General features: G+C 37.3%; 2 protein-coding genes across 4 annotated transcripts; both read left to right on the plus strand.

Moving 5' to 3' along the window:
- The first annotated feature begins 934 nt into the window (after positions 1 to 934).
- Positions 935 to 4,305, plus strand: LOC149391196 (Mitochondrial transcription termination factor family protein). Of its 2 annotated transcripts, XR_016300045.1 has the most exons (4): positions 935 to 1,061; positions 1,709 to 1,785; positions 2,071 to 2,746; positions 4,145 to 4,305. XR_016300045.1 is itself a non-coding variant. In XM_089618777.1 (3 exons), the coding sequence occupies exons 2-3, from the start codon at positions 1,711 to 1,713 to the stop codon at positions 2,644 to 2,646; spliced, it is 651 nt and encodes a 216-aa protein (XP_089474903.1). In that variant the 5' UTR covers positions 935 to 1,061; positions 1,709 to 1,710; the 3' UTR covers positions 2,647 to 2,876. The 2 variants fall into 2 exon arrangements, 1 of the variants encoding a protein (XP_089474903.1); XM_089618777.1 differs by lacking the exon at positions 4,145 to 4,305 and having other exon boundaries at positions 2,071 to 2,876.
- A 5,741-nt stretch (positions 4,306 to 10,046) lies between these two features.
- Positions 10,047 to 11,973, plus strand: LOC149391197 (Gibberellin-regulated family protein). Of its 2 annotated transcripts, none has more exons than XM_089620413.1 (4): positions 10,047 to 10,285; positions 10,400 to 10,441; positions 10,778 to 10,835; positions 11,503 to 11,973. In XM_089620413.1, exons 1-4 carry the CDS (start codon positions 10,232 to 10,234, stop codon positions 11,682 to 11,684), a joined length of 336 nt encoding a protein of 111 aa, XP_089476539.1. In that variant the 5' UTR covers positions 10,047 to 10,231; the 3' UTR covers positions 11,685 to 11,973. The 2 variants fall into 2 exon arrangements, with proteins under 2 accessions (XP_089476539.1, XP_089476538.1); XM_089620412.1 differs by having other exon boundaries at positions 10,053 to 10,285; positions 10,400 to 10,453.
- The last annotated feature ends 5,171 nt before the right edge of the window (positions 11,974 to 17,144 follow it).

Here is a 17,144-nt window from a genome sequence, read left to right on the forward strand (position 1 = left end):
ACTTGTTACATGTAATTCAACTTGTTTCTAGAAGAATGTTATAAAATATTTTTGAGAAAAAAATGAAAGCCACTAGAACCGAAGCGAAAAGGTTTTTATTTTTATTTTGTTTTATTTTTTTATTGATTATTTACAACAAGAGTGGTTTAGTATGATAGTATAACAAAATTAAAAAAAATGTAACAATTTAACAACATACACCATCAATTAAATAAAAAAGCTCCTTTAATTTTTTTTATTGAAAAAATGGCATGAACTAGCCAATTCAAACTATGGCTTTTGCAAAATAGCCATAGTTTCATTAGGTTAGGCAAAATAGCCACCTCTAATAGGAAGAAGAAAAAAAAGATAATCCACAGAACGAAGAAGAACGCCGGCACCGCCGCCAAATTTTTCCAAGAGCTCTTCTCTGCAACTTCGGACTCATCACTCCGAAGAAGAACGCCGGCACCGCCGCCGGAGGCAAAGTCCAACGAACCTTTCCAGCGAGGAAGCCCTCCTCGTCGCCGTAGCATGACGGAGAGTCCCGAATCTCCGTCGATCTCCTCGCCTTCGCCGCCGTGACGGAGAGTCCGACGGGAGGTAAGATCGACGGAGCGATCGGGAACATCGCGAGCGTCGAGGACGCAAGAATCGCGTCGCCGAAGAAGGAGATGTTTCGGTTCTGCTTCAGATCCTCGATTTCCAGATTGTCATTAAATTTAATCCTGTCTCGATTAATTTTAATCCAATCCTCATAAACCTTACATTATGTCTTTATAGTTCGTTGGGATTAAATTTAATCCAACCTAAATTAATCTTACTTTGGCTAATTTGCTTATAGTTAACAAACTATGGCTATTTTGCAAAAGTTTAAGTTCTATTTGACTATATAGCCGCTTGACCCTTTTTTATTTGGCTTGAAACTCCTTTGAGTTAAGAGTTAAAAGTATGTGGCGAATGTAATGGTAGAGTAGGGTCCACTTTTCCGCGGAGAAGTGAGAACCAAAGGCGAGAAGGCTCTCGCCTCGACTGTCCAACGAATTCACCATTTGTCCTCAAATCGCTTCCGCTTTCGCCAGGTACTTTTGCTTCTTTGACTTACTGCGTTACTCAGTTCAATTAAATATGGAAAAATCCCATAATTTTGGCTGCGAATTTGGATTCTTCTGTCACTTTTCATTACTCGCTTACCAGTTTTTAAGCACCCCAAAACTCCACCGACTGCCCAATAAACAGAAACCCAGAAACTGTTTTCTTGGGTTCCTCGTGCAATGAGGCTTTTGGATTGTAATTTCAATAGAAGGGGATTCAAATTAAGGCTTGAATTTGTGTATTAGGACATAAGATTTGAGATTCTCCTAGAGACTCTACTGTAATTTTATTTTTCTTTTTGCCTATGAGAATTAAGTGTTTTAGTGAGAGATTCTTTCTGTAAAAGCTATAATTAAATGAGATACATAGTTTTTTTTTTTTTTTTTTAATTGAAACTTCAACACTCGCGTAATTTCAATGATAAACCTCTTAGGAAATAAAATAAATTAATAGGAATTTGTGATATTTGAGGAGAACAGAGAATGAATTTCAACGCCACTAAGCATATTTTGTTTCGAAGCCCTGGAAGTTTCAGTGTGTAGCGTTGCTTGTTTACCTATCCACATTTTATAATTTTGTATTACTTCAATGAAGATTGTTATGCTTTATTGACTGAAAACTAAAAATATAACAGAGATGCTAGGAAAATCTTTGGCTTCTTCTCCGTTACTGACCGGCATTCATGCACCGAGGCTACCGCGAATCACCACTGTGAGTACTGTTTCTTGATCTGGCCTTGCATCTGATAGAACAAAAAAGCATGTTTGTGGTATCAAAACCCTATGCCTTGACCTTTGGGAGAAATGCTGTCAGACATTGTCAAGCAGTTTTGAAAAGAGTTGTGTTTAGGGTTAGATTGAACAAGATTTATTGGTCTTGAGATGAAGCCTAATTATACTTACCATAGTACCAGAGCCCACAAAGCTCATCTGCGAACCTTATACTTAAATGTCTGATTTTGAAGCTTTGGCTTATCCGCAAACCTTTTTTTTGCAGCTCGAAGTTCCAGCCACTAGACCAAGCCTCAGGTTACCGATCGTCAACGCTCTATCTCTGAGCACTGCTATATCATTATCTTGGAAGAAATTAGATACTCCTTCGAAGAAATGGGCACTACAGTCAGCTTCCGAAGCCGAGACAACGACGAGTTTGAGCGTGGAAGAGGACGAGAAGCCGTGCAGAGAGGCTCTGTGTAGCTTCGGTTTCAGCGAAGAGGAGGCGGAGAAGATGCTCGGGAAAGCGTTCGGGCGGGTTCACTCGCCTTACTGGGGCGAGGAGCGCAAAAGGGTCGCTCCGAGACTCGAGTCCGTGAACGAGATACTGGACTACATGAGGAGCCTAAGCCTATCCGATGAAGATCTCTACAAAGTGCTCAAGAAATTCCCGGAAGTTCTCGGGTGCGATCTCGAGGCCGAGCTGAGGAACAATGTCGGGATCTTGGAGAGCAAGTGGGGGATCAAAGGGAAGCCTCTCCGGAACCTGCTTCTTCGGAATCCCAAGGCTTTGGGTTATAATGTCGATTGCAAAGGAGATTGTATCGCTCAGTGTACCCGGTGCTGGGCTCGCTTTTAGTCCTTTTTTTTTATTACAAATATAGCTATCAAAGATTTGTATGTATATTGTATGTAATTGATTACACGTTGACCATGCAGATGTGCTCATTTTTTTATGGGTAAATTAGCAAAATAGCCAAATCAAACCTTATGATTTGCTATATAGCCAAGGTTTTGTAAATACTAAGTAAATAGCCATTCGGATGACGTGGCCCAATAATATGTTTTTTCATTTCCAAATTTACCCCTGTTGCGTTTGAATTTCGAATGTTTATGAAATTTCTGATTATATAACTTCCCGGTTTTTTTGAATTTAAATTCCTCATATAAGTGTGAACATGATTTAGTCAACTTAATGATTCCCTTTATTTTAGGAACTAATTTGGACGTTGAACCTTGGCAATTTATTTGTTTCCTATTATATTATTTTCTTATATTTACTGCATGATTTATCTTGTCTCGTTTTATTATTTAAATTTCTTGTTTCTAACGCACATATATTTCAAACGTTGTTATATCTCTCTTTCACGCCAGGTTCATCCCAGTTTATTAATGTATTTACGTATATTTACATACTGTTATAATGCAGTATATTTACATGCTGTTATTTACGTATATTTACATGCTGTTATAACGCACATAAAAGATGTTCCTGTGGCGGCTATGAGCATGATTGTTTGTTTGATCGACATCCTTGTAAATCCAAAAACACCAATTTTAAACTCATTTACAATGGTATTATGTGTAAATAATGACTTACAAATAATATGGGTCTGTCTGACATTTACACATATTTACTGCAAAATATGTCAATCATATTTCCTTCTAATATCCAAAGACACGAATTCTTCAAACACATTTACAATGGTATTACTCATACACTAACACACATTAAAACAGAATCAATACACTACTCAACAAGATCTAGATATAACACATCAAGTTTTAGACATCATACCCAAACCTGTGAAATTTTTCGGATAAATGAACAAAAATCCATTGATTCATTACACAGAGGAAGAAGAATAAGCAATACCATCTTATTTCATAACCGATTCCTAAAAAAACACTTTTTCCGTGTTTTAATGTGTAAATCGATGTTGAACATTAGTAAAAACGAGTTACAATCGGAATAAATTACACATGCATACATGTTTGAGATCCCCTCGCCGAAATCGGTAGTCGGAGAAGATGGATGCAGTTCGTCGGAGAAAGTGACGCGAGTTGAAATTTTTTTTTGGGAGAAATCCTTTTTTTTTTCTTAATTGCCGTGTGATAAGAGGTTGTGAGTTGATCGGTTTTAAATATGCAGTTATTACTCCCCTCAAATATCGGAATCACGTTTTTTTTAAAGTCAACTGCTGTGACTATGGGCGGGAATCATTTGGGCGTTTTTGTAAATTTAGGAGTGTATTAAATGATATCTGGCTATTTACTTAGTATTTACAAAACCTTGGCTATTTAGCAATTTTAAAGGTTTGAGTTGGCTATTTTGCTAAATAATTATTTTTTTAAAGCTACTCTGAGTATTATTATGCATGTGTGGAGTATTAGTATATGATAAATGCAAATGTATTCATTGACTTTTGAGAGTTACTGAACTATATCCTTTTGGGTTTGTAAGGTTGAATTGAGGTGATACATTTCCTGATAATAATCTGCCAGTACAGTTGATGCTTTGACAACTCTCTAGAGTGTTTGTTTATTTATTATTTTTTCTTCACATATTGGTCTTTTGTTATTTTTATTTAGGTGAGCTATATATTTGCAAGTTAGATATCTAAGAAATATTTGTAGTGGATTTACGGGAATATAGATAATTTGCGAAAATAATTTAATAATTTACTTGGAAAAGAAGAAATCATTAGGAGATAAAAAAAAAAAAAAAAAAAAAAAAAAAAAAAAAAAAAAAGATAACATGGAAGAAAAATTACAAGATGACAAATGATGAGTGTGTTTCACTCAAGTGAAATATAACCTTTTTACGCGAAAACTAAAGCTAGTCCTTAGGTTACTTGATAGTTTTTGGTGGTTTCAAGTTCAAGAGAGCATAGGAGAGTTTTGGTGTGAAAATAGGCAGAAATGGAATTTAACGGCCCGAGAAACGACACCCGAGAGTTAACGTCAAAGCTAGAGAAGAAGTCAACACAGCCTTGCGCGTCGCACAAGACTTAGAGCGCGACGCACTGGAGGTTTCAGCATAGCGCGACATGCAAAGTTCTTACGCGTCGTGTAGCCATACATTTGAAGGCACCTAAAGTTATTGAGTCTAGCGCGTTGGCCGCACAGACGAGAACGCATCACACGCAACAACCACATGACGCGCCTAAGAACCTTTGCGTCGCGCAAGGTGACGAACCAGATTTTTAAAGAACTCGATTTTGAGCTAATGAGGACCCTTGGATCTCACCTAATGGTCTAGGAGACTCCGAAATTAGAGAATCTAATGACATAAGTTCCTAATCTTGTCCAAATACAAAGGGAGAGACCCATTAGGAAATAGACCAAGTTTTGAGAGTTTTTGAGAGCCATTGAAGGAGAAAGAGCTTGAGTTTGGAGAAGAAGAAGAAGGAAGAGAAAAAAAGTGACAACCTCCTCTACCATCTACCTCTACCTCACCTCTTGTTATCTCTCCATCTCCATCTTTTCTACTTTCATTGTTGCTACTTTTACTTGCTCTCTAAGATTCTTGTGGTTTTGGTATTTTTGGAGACTTGATACTTGATTTAAGTTTTATTTTGTTTTGCTGATTTGAGATGTCTTTTTACTTGTAGTTGGCGAATGGGTATATGTGTTGGTTCATGGCTTAGGATAGTGTTCTTCAAGAGAGAAAAGACAAAAGAGGAATTCCATGGGTTGTGGGTGTTTTTAATTATCCTAGTTAGCTAGCTACCTAATTAGTGAGTGTTGTTCCATATTTTGAGACCACGAGGTAAAAGACATGAGAGAACTACTCAATCCATCACCAATTCACCTAGATCTATAGAAAGACTAGGGGAGTGGTGTAATCGTTTGAGCCTCGATCTTAGTGCGGTAGGTTGTTTTAATAGAGCCCCAATCGATAGGTGTAAGTTCGTCAATCTATTAGGTCCCTAGAGACCCGAGAGAGGTTAGTGGATAAAACCGAGAGGTGAGATTAGAGCTCTTAGGTTTTCCTTATTCCATTTAAACTCAATAGCCAACCGTACCTTGAAACCAACAAAGTCGTGTCCCTCATCTTTTAATATTGTTAACCTCGCTTAAATATTTGTTTGGTTGACACTTTTGAAATCCAACGTTTGAAAACCCCGATAGTGGAAATTGACAAAGTCTATGATTCGAACTAAATAGTCCTCGTGGATCGATACTCGTGCTTAGCACACTTTACTACTTGATAGGTTCGTACACTTGCGTTCCGATGTTTGGTGTAGGAAATCCACCGATCAACAACATAAAACAAAACTGGACTAAAAACCTAGTTTACAAAGAGGAACGTAAAGAAAAGGAAATTTTGTCGTGGTCCGTTGGAAGGTTTTATTGAAGCTTTATCACCCTCCCATGGGTGTTGGAATAGATTAGCGAGAGTCTTCCATGATACAACGACAACGAGACGAGCGATGCACCAAAATGATCATCTCTAGTGAATTAGAACCATGTGTTAGTTCCACCACAAACTACAAAAGAAAAAATGAACCCAATTTCCGGAGGAGAGGAAATGTTTTGATGTTGAACTTCGGTCTTTTCAAATGAGAAGTCCGAGGGTGCTTTTTAAAGGTAAGGTAAGCAAACGGTTTCAACCTTTAGACCATGCAAATAAGAGCATGCTAATGCTCAAATCCATTTGAACGTTTAAATCGCCAACGTTAAACATGGTTAATGCACGAAAGTTAGGCTCAACCCAACTGGTCAACTGGACGGCGGCGCGTAGGTGTGTGTGGTGGTGATGGACTTATGTGCATTCTAGGCCATCTACAAAACTGGCACCTTAGGAAGATAAAATGCTCATTCAAGATAATTTCTATAAACTCTACAAAGTGAGTTTTCCTAACTACGTGAGCCTTATGCATGTTCATTCTCATCTAATTTCCGTCATGATTTTTGATATTTTTCAACACATTTTGGGAATCAATTTTACATTCACCTTAGCTCTCTGATATTGAAAAATAAATAATCGATCTTATATCACTCGTAATGAAGAATAAGAATGTGCTCTAAATTTTAGATTCGATGAGAGCACACTCAAATATTGAACATAAATCAGCCACTTTATTAATAATATTGCGCTTGCTCATGGGCTTCTTCAACACATCGGCACTAAAGTTTCGGGAAGTAATATTATCGCCAAAATTGACATGTCCAACGCATATGATAGAGAGCATAGGATTTTTCTCATTCGTGTGCTTAGGAAGCATGGTTTCTCTAAAAGTTTTGTGGATCTGACTATTTTAAGTCTACTCGAGGACTGAGGCAGGGTGATCCATTCTCTCCGAGTCTGTTTGTCATATTGTGCATGATGCGTTGAGTAGAAGACTTCTTCATGAATACGCTATTGGTCGCTTATTCAGCTTCCATGTTCCCCGGCCTACATTCATGGTTAGTCATCTCATGTTTGCCGACGATATGTATTTATTTACTAATGGAGGTAAGATATTGATGCATTGCCTCAAACGGATCTTTGAAGAGTACAAAGAGGTACGTATCAGGGCAACTCATGAATCCAAATAAGAGCATGTTTATCCCTCTATCTACACTGGCCATTTTGACTGTGCCCAAAAAAGTGGCTAACGAGCTGGATCAAATCTACTCGAGCTTTCTTTGGAATAACATAAAAGAAAGACGTCATCACTGGGTCTCTTGGGACCATATATGTCGGCCTGGAGGATTAATTATCAGAAAATGACACATATGGCAGACTCTCTTATTATGAAGATGGAAAATATTTGGACGATTTTATGCGTAACAGATATAGCTCCGTTCATCATTCCAACTCTAGAAACATTTATCATTTGGAAAGAATTAAGAACGTTATTCCTGAGATGCTGGATAATTCTCAATGGAGCATTGGATGTGTGAATTCTTTCTTTTGGCTTGACAATTGGTGTGGTATCACCCTTGAGCTTTATTCTCTTGATGACTATGATTAGGCACTTACTATTTCACAAGGTCTCCAAAACCCCACCCTCTTGGATCATTTGAAACTTTTGATTCCCGCTGTTAATTGGGATCATATCACATGTAATTTGGTCTTCTCCGCAGCGGATAAACTCATTTGGCTTCCTAGTTCTTCTGGTATTTTTACCACAGGTCAATATTATACATGGAAATTTTTCCAAGATCCCCCTGACTCTACTTTTAGATGGAATAATACTACATTGTGGAGTGCTAAAATCCCTTCAAAAATTAGTTTTTTTTCATATGGAAGTTGTGGCATCGCGTAATTCCTACTAATGATCAAATCTCCAAGATTGTGTTCACCCGAATAGAATTGCTAAGCCTCCCAAAGATAAGCCTCCCAAAACAGTCTCAATGCTTTGTTGGATTCCTCCTAATTCTGGTTTGAATTTGAACATTGATGGCTCTTTTAGTGATGGGCGTGGCTCTATTAGTGGTCTGATCAGAGACAACACTGGTAAGATTATTGTGTGCTTTTCTGGTACTGTTAATGTACATTTTAGTATGGAAGCTGAAGTGGAGAGTCTTAGTCATCTTTTATCTGAAATAACTATTATTGAAAGTGACTCAAGAGTTCTTGTTGATCATCGGAAAAATGAATCCTCCTTGGATCATTAGACGACATCAATATTTTTCTCCGAGAAAGTTGTGAAGGATTTGGAACTCAAGCATGTTTTTAGAGAGAAAAAAAAAAAAAAAAATATGACAGCTGATGTGCTCAGCAAGTGAGGTCATTTGATATTAAATGTGTATGTTATTTTGTTTTTCGATTTTCCTTTAGATATCCGTTGTAAAATTGTAAGGGATTGCAAGAGGTATAGATGTATAAAAAAAAAAAATTGTGTAATCTATGCCTCTTACACTCCTCTTTTTTTTTTTTAGGAAAAATGGTATGAACTAGCCAAACTATTGCTTTTGCGAAATAGCCATAGTTTCATTTGTTTGGTAAAATAGCCATCTCTCAAAAACTTTAACCAGATAATTGAATTGGCTTCGTCCTCATCGACGGAATCGGCTTCACTCTCGCCGCCGGGGGAATCGACTTCGTCCTCATCGGCGGAATCAGCTTCGTCCTCCTCGACCACCACTCCCTCCGCGATCTCGCCGCCCTCGCCGTCTCCGTCATCGCCGCCTCCGGTGACGACGTTGCTCGGAGAATCGTCTTCGAAGAAGGCGCCCTAAGACCGTCGAGTCTTCTCCCGCAGCGATCCGGTTTTGCCGCTGCCGTCGGAGCGATCGGGAACACCGCGAGCGTCGACGACGCAAGAATCGCGTCGCCGAAGAAGGAGATGTTTCGGTTCTGCTTCAGATCCTCGATTTCCAGATTGTCATTAAATTTAATCCTGCCTCGATTAATTTTAATCCAGCCGTCATAAACCTTACATTATGTCTTTATAGTTCGTTGGGATTAAATTTAATCCAACCTAGATTAATCTTACTTTGGCTAGTTTGCTTATAGTTGACAAACTATGACTATTTTGTAAAAGCTTAACTTCTATTTGTCTATATAGCCGATTGACCTTTTTTTTCTATAATTTGTAACTACGGTGTTCTTCCACCACTAAGTGAAGGTTAATAATAAAATTTCTCGTAGTATTGGCCTCGTTTTTATATAAAAAATAATAATAATAATAAACCCTCTATAATTAAATCTTCCCAACAAGATAACACCAAGTTTACTACACTTTTTAAAGCAATTATTTTTTTTATTTTGTTTTGTTAAAAAAAAAAAATTTGCGTCCGACTGCGGTCATATGTTGACGAAAGCATGCGGTTTTTTTTTATCATAAAAGATATCTTTGATCAAATGATTCATATTTTAAAATTTTTGATGACGACGGAAATCAAATTCCACGAGTCATAACTTTTTGTTCGCTTTACATTGTAGCTATGCACGGAATGCAACATATAACACTGCTACAACGTTTATAGGGGGTTCCAAACCAAGATGGAGTTTATTGTTTCAGTTTTGAATATTACTGGTTTAACTCTTCTGATCAACTTAATTGTAGAAATTTGAAACCAAAAAATTTATGGTCTGTCACTATACTACAAATTAACTTTGATTGTTGATTGGTCGATAGTTGCAGGACTAGAAAGTAGTACATGAAAGCAAACAAAATGGCGTAATAAAGAAGATGCCAAGCTTAGCCAACTGTATATCGTGAGAGGCTTCCGAAAAGAGCTCGCTGGACTTTAATTATTACTTGTTATCACCCATTTTCTCCCATCAACTTGCCTCAATCGTTGCACGTGAATGGCCTTTTATAGCTCACCCTAATAGTGAAGAAAGAAGGGGAAATCTTTACATGTGACTGAGTGTAAAAAGATAACAAGTGGATATATGTACCAAAAGTAAACCGAGGAAAAATAGAGTCTATATAAAGACATTCTGTTCCTTCACCATTTTGCAACCAGAAATACAAAAACAAACCTTATCGTTGTATATACCTATGAACATGAAACTCTTCTTGGTCTTCGTTATTGCTACACTGCTTCTGGTGCAGGTAAATTAAATACTTGTAACTAACTCTTTAGTATCATTACTGAAAAGTATTTGTCAATTTTATTTTATTTTTTTATTATGGTTTTGGAACTAATTTGATTTACTCTTTTGTCAGGCTCTTGCAGAGGCTTCACAAGCTCAAGATGCTGGGAATTCTGTCAGTCATACTGTTGAGTTTTTTTATGTTTGACTATTTTATGTTTTTTTTTTTCTTTCTAATAAATGATAACGTTGAAAACATGACATTATTTATTTTGTGGTATTAATTCTCAACCAGCCACGCTTTTATTCGAACTGCTTGTTAGTAATTAATATTCTCCAAAAGATTGATGCTGTATATGCTACTGTTAACACATCTTTTTATGTATGTTTTATGAATTAAAAAGAACTTTCTGAACAAATGTTATCATGTAGATTTAATTCATTACGAGAAAGAAAAAAAGTGTTAAATTAAATGGCCTAATGTACATTTAATTGGTTCTCATTTCTGTAGGTTGATGAAGGAAATGCTATGGTAGCTCATCTACACAAGAAACATCATCCAAAAATCAGTAAGTGACACGTCACTTACGTTGGTCTTAATTGAGTGTGCCTGTATTGATATACAGAGCCATGTGCTTTATTATGTAACATAAATTTTTATACATGATACGGATGGGTCTCTTTCAATTTTTTTGTTTTGTTCGATACAAAACAAAACATATTAAAACAAGATAATAAATTGAGAAAACAAAACAAAAAAAGAAAGGTAAGAAGATGGGTACTTGTCGTTCTTCAAAAACTCAAAATAATATCTACAAAATAAATTAGATTAGTAAGATAAATTTTTCTATGCATAAATTAAAGTAATGAATTGAATTATTAAATCACATATAATTAATTTGAAACTGTAGTAAAAAACTCGACTAAAATAATATCTACAAGATATATTAGATTACTAAGTAGCAAGAGCTTATAAAAGTCATGGATTATATATTCCTCTTATTACCAATTAATTTTGAGATGTAACTCATGATATTTCACATGGTGTCAGAGCATATTAAGCTCAAACGGATATCCGGTCCAATCGTTAAGATTTGACCTAAGAGGAGCAAACATATTGGTTTTGAGATGGAAGCTCATGATACTTTTACACTAAGATAAATTTTCTATGCATAAAAATAAAATTTAATGTAATGAATTGAATTAATAACACATAATTCATTTGAAACTATATAGATTGCCACAAAGCGTGCGGAAAAAGGTGCAAAAAGGCGTCGAAGAGGAAGAGGTGCATGAGAGCATGCACAACGTGCTGCGCTCGTTGCCACTGCGTGCCTCCGGGAACGTATGGCCACACGAGCGCCTGCCCTTGCTACGCTCGCCTCAGGACTCACGGCAACAAACTCAAATGCCCTTGATTTTTCCTTTATCTATATAATCATGATTATTATTTATTATTATTATTATTATTATTATTATTATTCTACATATAATAATAATAATAATAAAAAGAGATGTTATGTGTTCTTTCATTATTAGTAGTTCAATAATTCTTATGATGTAATAAGATGCTGGATTGGTTGGTATGTTTACTGCTGCTTTGTGAGTGAGAAATAATATTGTATCGTAAGTACTTGCTATTAATTATTCTTCATATCTCTATTTGTAAGTTTGGACTACGTTACAGTATTATGTGAGTGTTTTATATATAGTTGGCCTTTGGTGTTCTTGTGATTTAATTCCAAATTTGAATGTTTTGTGAGTTCACTTTTTTTTTCATTTTTTTTTTTTCATTTTGAGATTCATGTTTAAAAATGCCTCTATGTTCTCCTTTAGTAACATGTCTTATTATAATGAATTCCGATAAGATAAAAACTATTATTAATGAATTCGGATCCTTAATTTCCTTTTTGTGTGAACTTCTGCGTCCACTTAATTAAATAATGACACGTTGTCATCTCTAAGCTATTTTTATTTATAACGTTTTTTTTTTCAGTTCTGCTCGAATAACGTTTTTTTTATTTGTTTATTTATAGAAAACATGACAATGTGTCCTTGTTCAGTTTGAGAAATTTTTTTAATTTGAAACACAAAGAAGCGAACGAAAATGAGACTGAGGACCGAGGGCCTGATTTTTGTATTAATAGGTAGCTTAATATGTTTCGTGTTAAGACTAAAGAAGAACGACAACAATAACAATAAGGGTCGTTTTACAACATTGTGTCGTTCACACGTTTCTCAGAAGAATATTCTGGAATGACTTGAAGATTACCGTTACCCTTTGGATAAGAAAGGATGCGTCGGATTCCTACGAGAAAGGACGATTATAACTATCAATGTCAGCCTTTAATTATGAATAAATGTTTCTTATTTACTGCCTGTTTTCGATGTATAAAAGAGGCAAGCCTCCTAGGAAATAAATACTGAATCAATTACAATGAATGCTTAGTAAAAGATTTTATTCTCTGCCAATATGTTTTATATTTTTCACATGGTATCAGAGCTTTCTTAGCCTCTATAAATGGTTTGAGCAACAAAACCAAAATCCTAAGATTTTAAATCCAAGTCATCTTCCAGCCGAAAACCAACCAGAAATACCAAACCCCCCTCTCGCTCTCAAACTTCATTAATCCAGGTCACCATGTCCTCACTATTCGCCTCTCTGAGTCAAACTACCTCCCGTGGCACCAACAAGTTTTGGCTGCCATTAGAGGATATGGACTCACAGGTTTTGTTTTTGGCACCACACCCAAACCACTCGAAACCATCAACAACCAACCAAATCCTCCTTTTGACCATTGGGAGCGTCAAGATCAACTCCTGGCCTCCTGGCTTCTTACTTCGATCAGTGAGGCTGTTCTTGTCACTACCGTTGGCTTGAACACCTCACATGAGATCTGGACAGCTCTTGCTCAAGCTTTCGCGGGTCATTCAAAGGCCAAAATATTGCAATATAAGCTGCAAGTCCAGATCATGAAAAATGGGTCAATGACAATGAGAGACTACCTTTCAAAAATGAAATCCTGCTTTGATTTTTCGTACTCTGTTGGCTCACAAAACTCTTAAACACCAAGTCCCACCTTCTGTTAGATTGATACAGTGCTCAGGCCGCCCTTGATGCTACTCCAATCATAGGTAACTAATCATGTTCCCACTCAAGACTCTTTGCCCACTCCTCACACACCACACTCTCTACATCACCAAAGACCAGCCCACTTTTCAAATCCCGATCACTCAAACACATGCCCATCAAATCCACATGAGCAACAAACAATTGAAATTGATACAACACATCCCGTTGATCCCATTAGCCACCACATGATTACTCGTGGGAAGGCTGGGATTAGAAAACCAAAAATTTACTCGGTTGTTACCACTGATGTGTTTGGTTTGTTTGAGACAGAACCTAGGTCAGATGTGGAGGCTCTGGCGACACCTCATATCAGCAATGCTTGCTGAACTTAGTGCTCTTAATCGAAACCGGACGTGGACTCTCACTACTCCTCCATCTTCTGCAAATGGGTGTATAAAGTCAAGCGACACTCGGACGGCACCATTGCACGTTACAAGCCCGCCTTATCGCCAAAGGTTTTCATCAAGTCCCTGGTTTCAACTATACCGACACCTTTTCAACGGTGGTGAAACCCGTCACCATACGAGTGGTGTTAACGACGGCTCTTGTGCGAAGATGGTCGATAAACCAGCTTGACATCAACAACACCTTCTTAAATAGAGACCTCATTGAAGACGTGTACATGGAACAACCCCCCGGTTTCAAAGACTAAGACGAGTTGCCCTCAAGTGTGCAAGCTTCACAAAGCCATCTACGGCCTCAAGCAAGCACCAAGAGCGTGGTTTAACAAGCTCAGCTCGACATTTTTCCATCTCGGTTTTGAAGATTCCAAAGCTGATACATCACTGTTTGTTCGGTTCACAAAGGGTTCGGCAATATACCTCTTGGTGTACGTTGATGACATCATCATCACCGGAAGCAACAACAACGAAATCAATCAAGTAGTAGGTGTGCTGAACCGAATATTTTCTCTCAAGGATCTAGGCGCCCTTAGCTACTTCCTTGGAGTGGAAGTCCAACACTCAAAAGATGGAATCCACCTCTCACAGCGCCGATACATCACCGAGCTTCTCACAAGAACCAAGATGATAGAAGCAGCCCCTCTTCCAACTCCACTGATAAGTAGCCTTCGTCTCTCTGCCCATAATGGAGATCCCATCGACGATGTTACTCTTGTTAGGAATTCTTGCCCACGAGAAGATACTTATGTAAATTCTCGTTGAAATTATTAATAAAATAAAGTTTGACATTTATTATCTATTTGAATTGAAAGCGTTATTTCTTATTTAATGAGATTTATTAAACATTCATTATTCCATAGCCTCCGTATCTAACTGAGTCACGTGCTGGGCACCTGAGTTCGGGCGGTGTGCTAAAACATGGTCGATGACTGATATACGCCTGGAAAACTATATCTAAAGTCATATATGTGGAACACATTGGTGAAGGCTGATCACTATGTGGGAGCATTCTACACTTGTGGTAAGTGTACGACCTGGACAGGTCTTGGTGTAGATGTGTCGTTTAAGGACCGTTACGACACACTAACCGAGGCCGCTATGATGGTCACAGTGAGACTTGATCTAAATCCTGAAGTGATCATGGACACTGGGTTATGTTACTGAGCTCTTTGACTCATTCGCTAAAAGGCTATTCATGCTAATCACAGCTTATGTCTTGGGAGTTTTCTCAGAGCATAATTCGAGTGAGAAATGATTTACAGATACGGAATCCAGCCTTCCTGAAAGAAGGTTAATGTTCTCTCACCTAAGGGTTGATTCCAGAACCGATAGATTGCGCGCACTTTCGAAGTAAGTAACGTTCGAAAGAATCTTTCGCTAGGGAAGCAACAATGCTTAGGGCTGATATGTATCAAGGGAAGTATAACGGAATAAATTGACTTCTCTCGATACGGGTTGAACCTGGAGGATCTTGATCACGAACTGACTATATCAGTGGACACTCGTCACGATGAGTAAATATAATTCTAGTATAAAGGAGAGTTCAGTCTTGGCTTACAAAGTGGAGTATTTGACCAAGATTAAACGAATCGATGGAAAAAGAGAAATGACTATTTCGTCTTTTTCATCGGATTTGTTAAGCTTCTATTACTAGGTCCATAGTCCCCGATTCGGCTATGATAAAGGCGGATAAGAACTTTTGTATAATAATGTTTATCATTATTAATCTCACTTGCTGTAATTGTGATTGACAGCATTAATTCTAGAAAACGGGTATTTGCAGAATTAAATAAATATTTATGGTAGAATTGTTTATTTATTGTTTGATAAAGTAAATAAACAATTATTAATTATTTGTTTATTGTTGGACCAAGTAAATAAATGATTAATTGGGTTTCTAGCAATTGGACCTTGCACACATGGAAAAATCGAATTGGGAATTTTGGCATAGGATTTGCGCAAATCCTCTTGGCCGTGTGCCATCAAATCCGATTTTTTCAATATTGGTATTTATCAATATTTTCTCTTTAGTTGTTTAAATAAATGAGAGAGAATAATATGATATTGTCCTATATTTCTCCTTATTTAAAGAAAAGTATTTAGGAGAATATATTTAAAGGGAAATAATATATTCTCCTTTATTCTCTCACTAAATAATATATTCTCTATTTAAATAGAGAATAATATCTCATAGATATTGATCTGATGGATGAGAGAAAAAGTATGATTCACTTGTTGAGATCCAATGGCCTAGATTTAATCCACTAGTGTGAACACAATAAAAGGAAATAAAATATTCTGGAAGATTCCATGAATATCTCCTTTTACTACTATAAATAGGGGTTCATGAGAAGGCAAAAATAAGCAATTATTTTGTGAAAATTTCGTGCATCACTAGCCTCCCTTGGCCGTGCATCTGCCTCTCTCTACCCTCGGAAATTCGTTTCCATTCTTAGTAAAATAAGAGAGAGATCTCGAAACACCTAGTTTCGTGATCTAGTGAGATAAAGACTGTGCCCACTCATCTTTCTTATTCGTCTCGAAGATTACGTTACGGAAGACTAAGGTGTCATCCTCGAGTCCTTCATCAAGACGACGCAAGGAGTACGCGATTGGATTAGGAGCGTTCTGTAGCTGAACCGAAAATCAATGTAAGTACTCGTTTACTCTTATATCGGTTGCTTGACTTATATGCTCTCGTATAATTTTAATTAACGTAAATCTAGATCTTGTCATATAATCATTGAATTAATTAGCTCATGATTAGCGTAATTAATTACTTTTCCGCATTAATATGGTTATATGGGGGAATCATCCCCGACAACTCTATATCGGAGCGTTGTTGGTGCACTGCAATACGCCACAATAACACGACATGAGATAAGTTTCAGCATGAATAAAGCAAGCCAGTTCATGCATTCTTCACTACAACCCCATTGGAAGGCGGTGAAGAGAATACTGAGGTACCTTCGAGGAACCTTACACTACGGGCTATTCCTTCACAAATCCACGTCACTGAACATCACGGGTTTCTCTGACTCGGACTGGGCAACCGACATCGATGATCGAAGATCCACCAGTGGAATGTGCATCTACATGGGAAAGAACCTGGTCATTTGGAGCTCCAAGAAACAACCAACTGTTTCCAGATCTTCAACAAGGGCTGAGTATCGAAGTTTGGCAGCAGCTACAACTGAAATTCTTTGGCTTAAGTCATTGATGAGAGAGCTGCGAATTATCACCACACAAAATCCAGTAATTTGGTGTGATAATTTGACCACGGTGCTACTCTCAACAAATCCCATTCAGAACTCGAGGACCAAGCATATGGAGCTCGATCTCTT

Source organism: Urtica dioica, chromosome 7, assembly GCF_054948205.1.
Source record: "Urtica dioica subsp. dioica isolate 48M chromosome 7, U.dioica_male_clone48M_v1_H2, whole genome shotgun sequence".
NCBI classification, from domain to species: domain Eukaryota; kingdom Viridiplantae; phylum Streptophyta; class Magnoliopsida; order Rosales; family Urticaceae; genus Urtica; species Urtica dioica.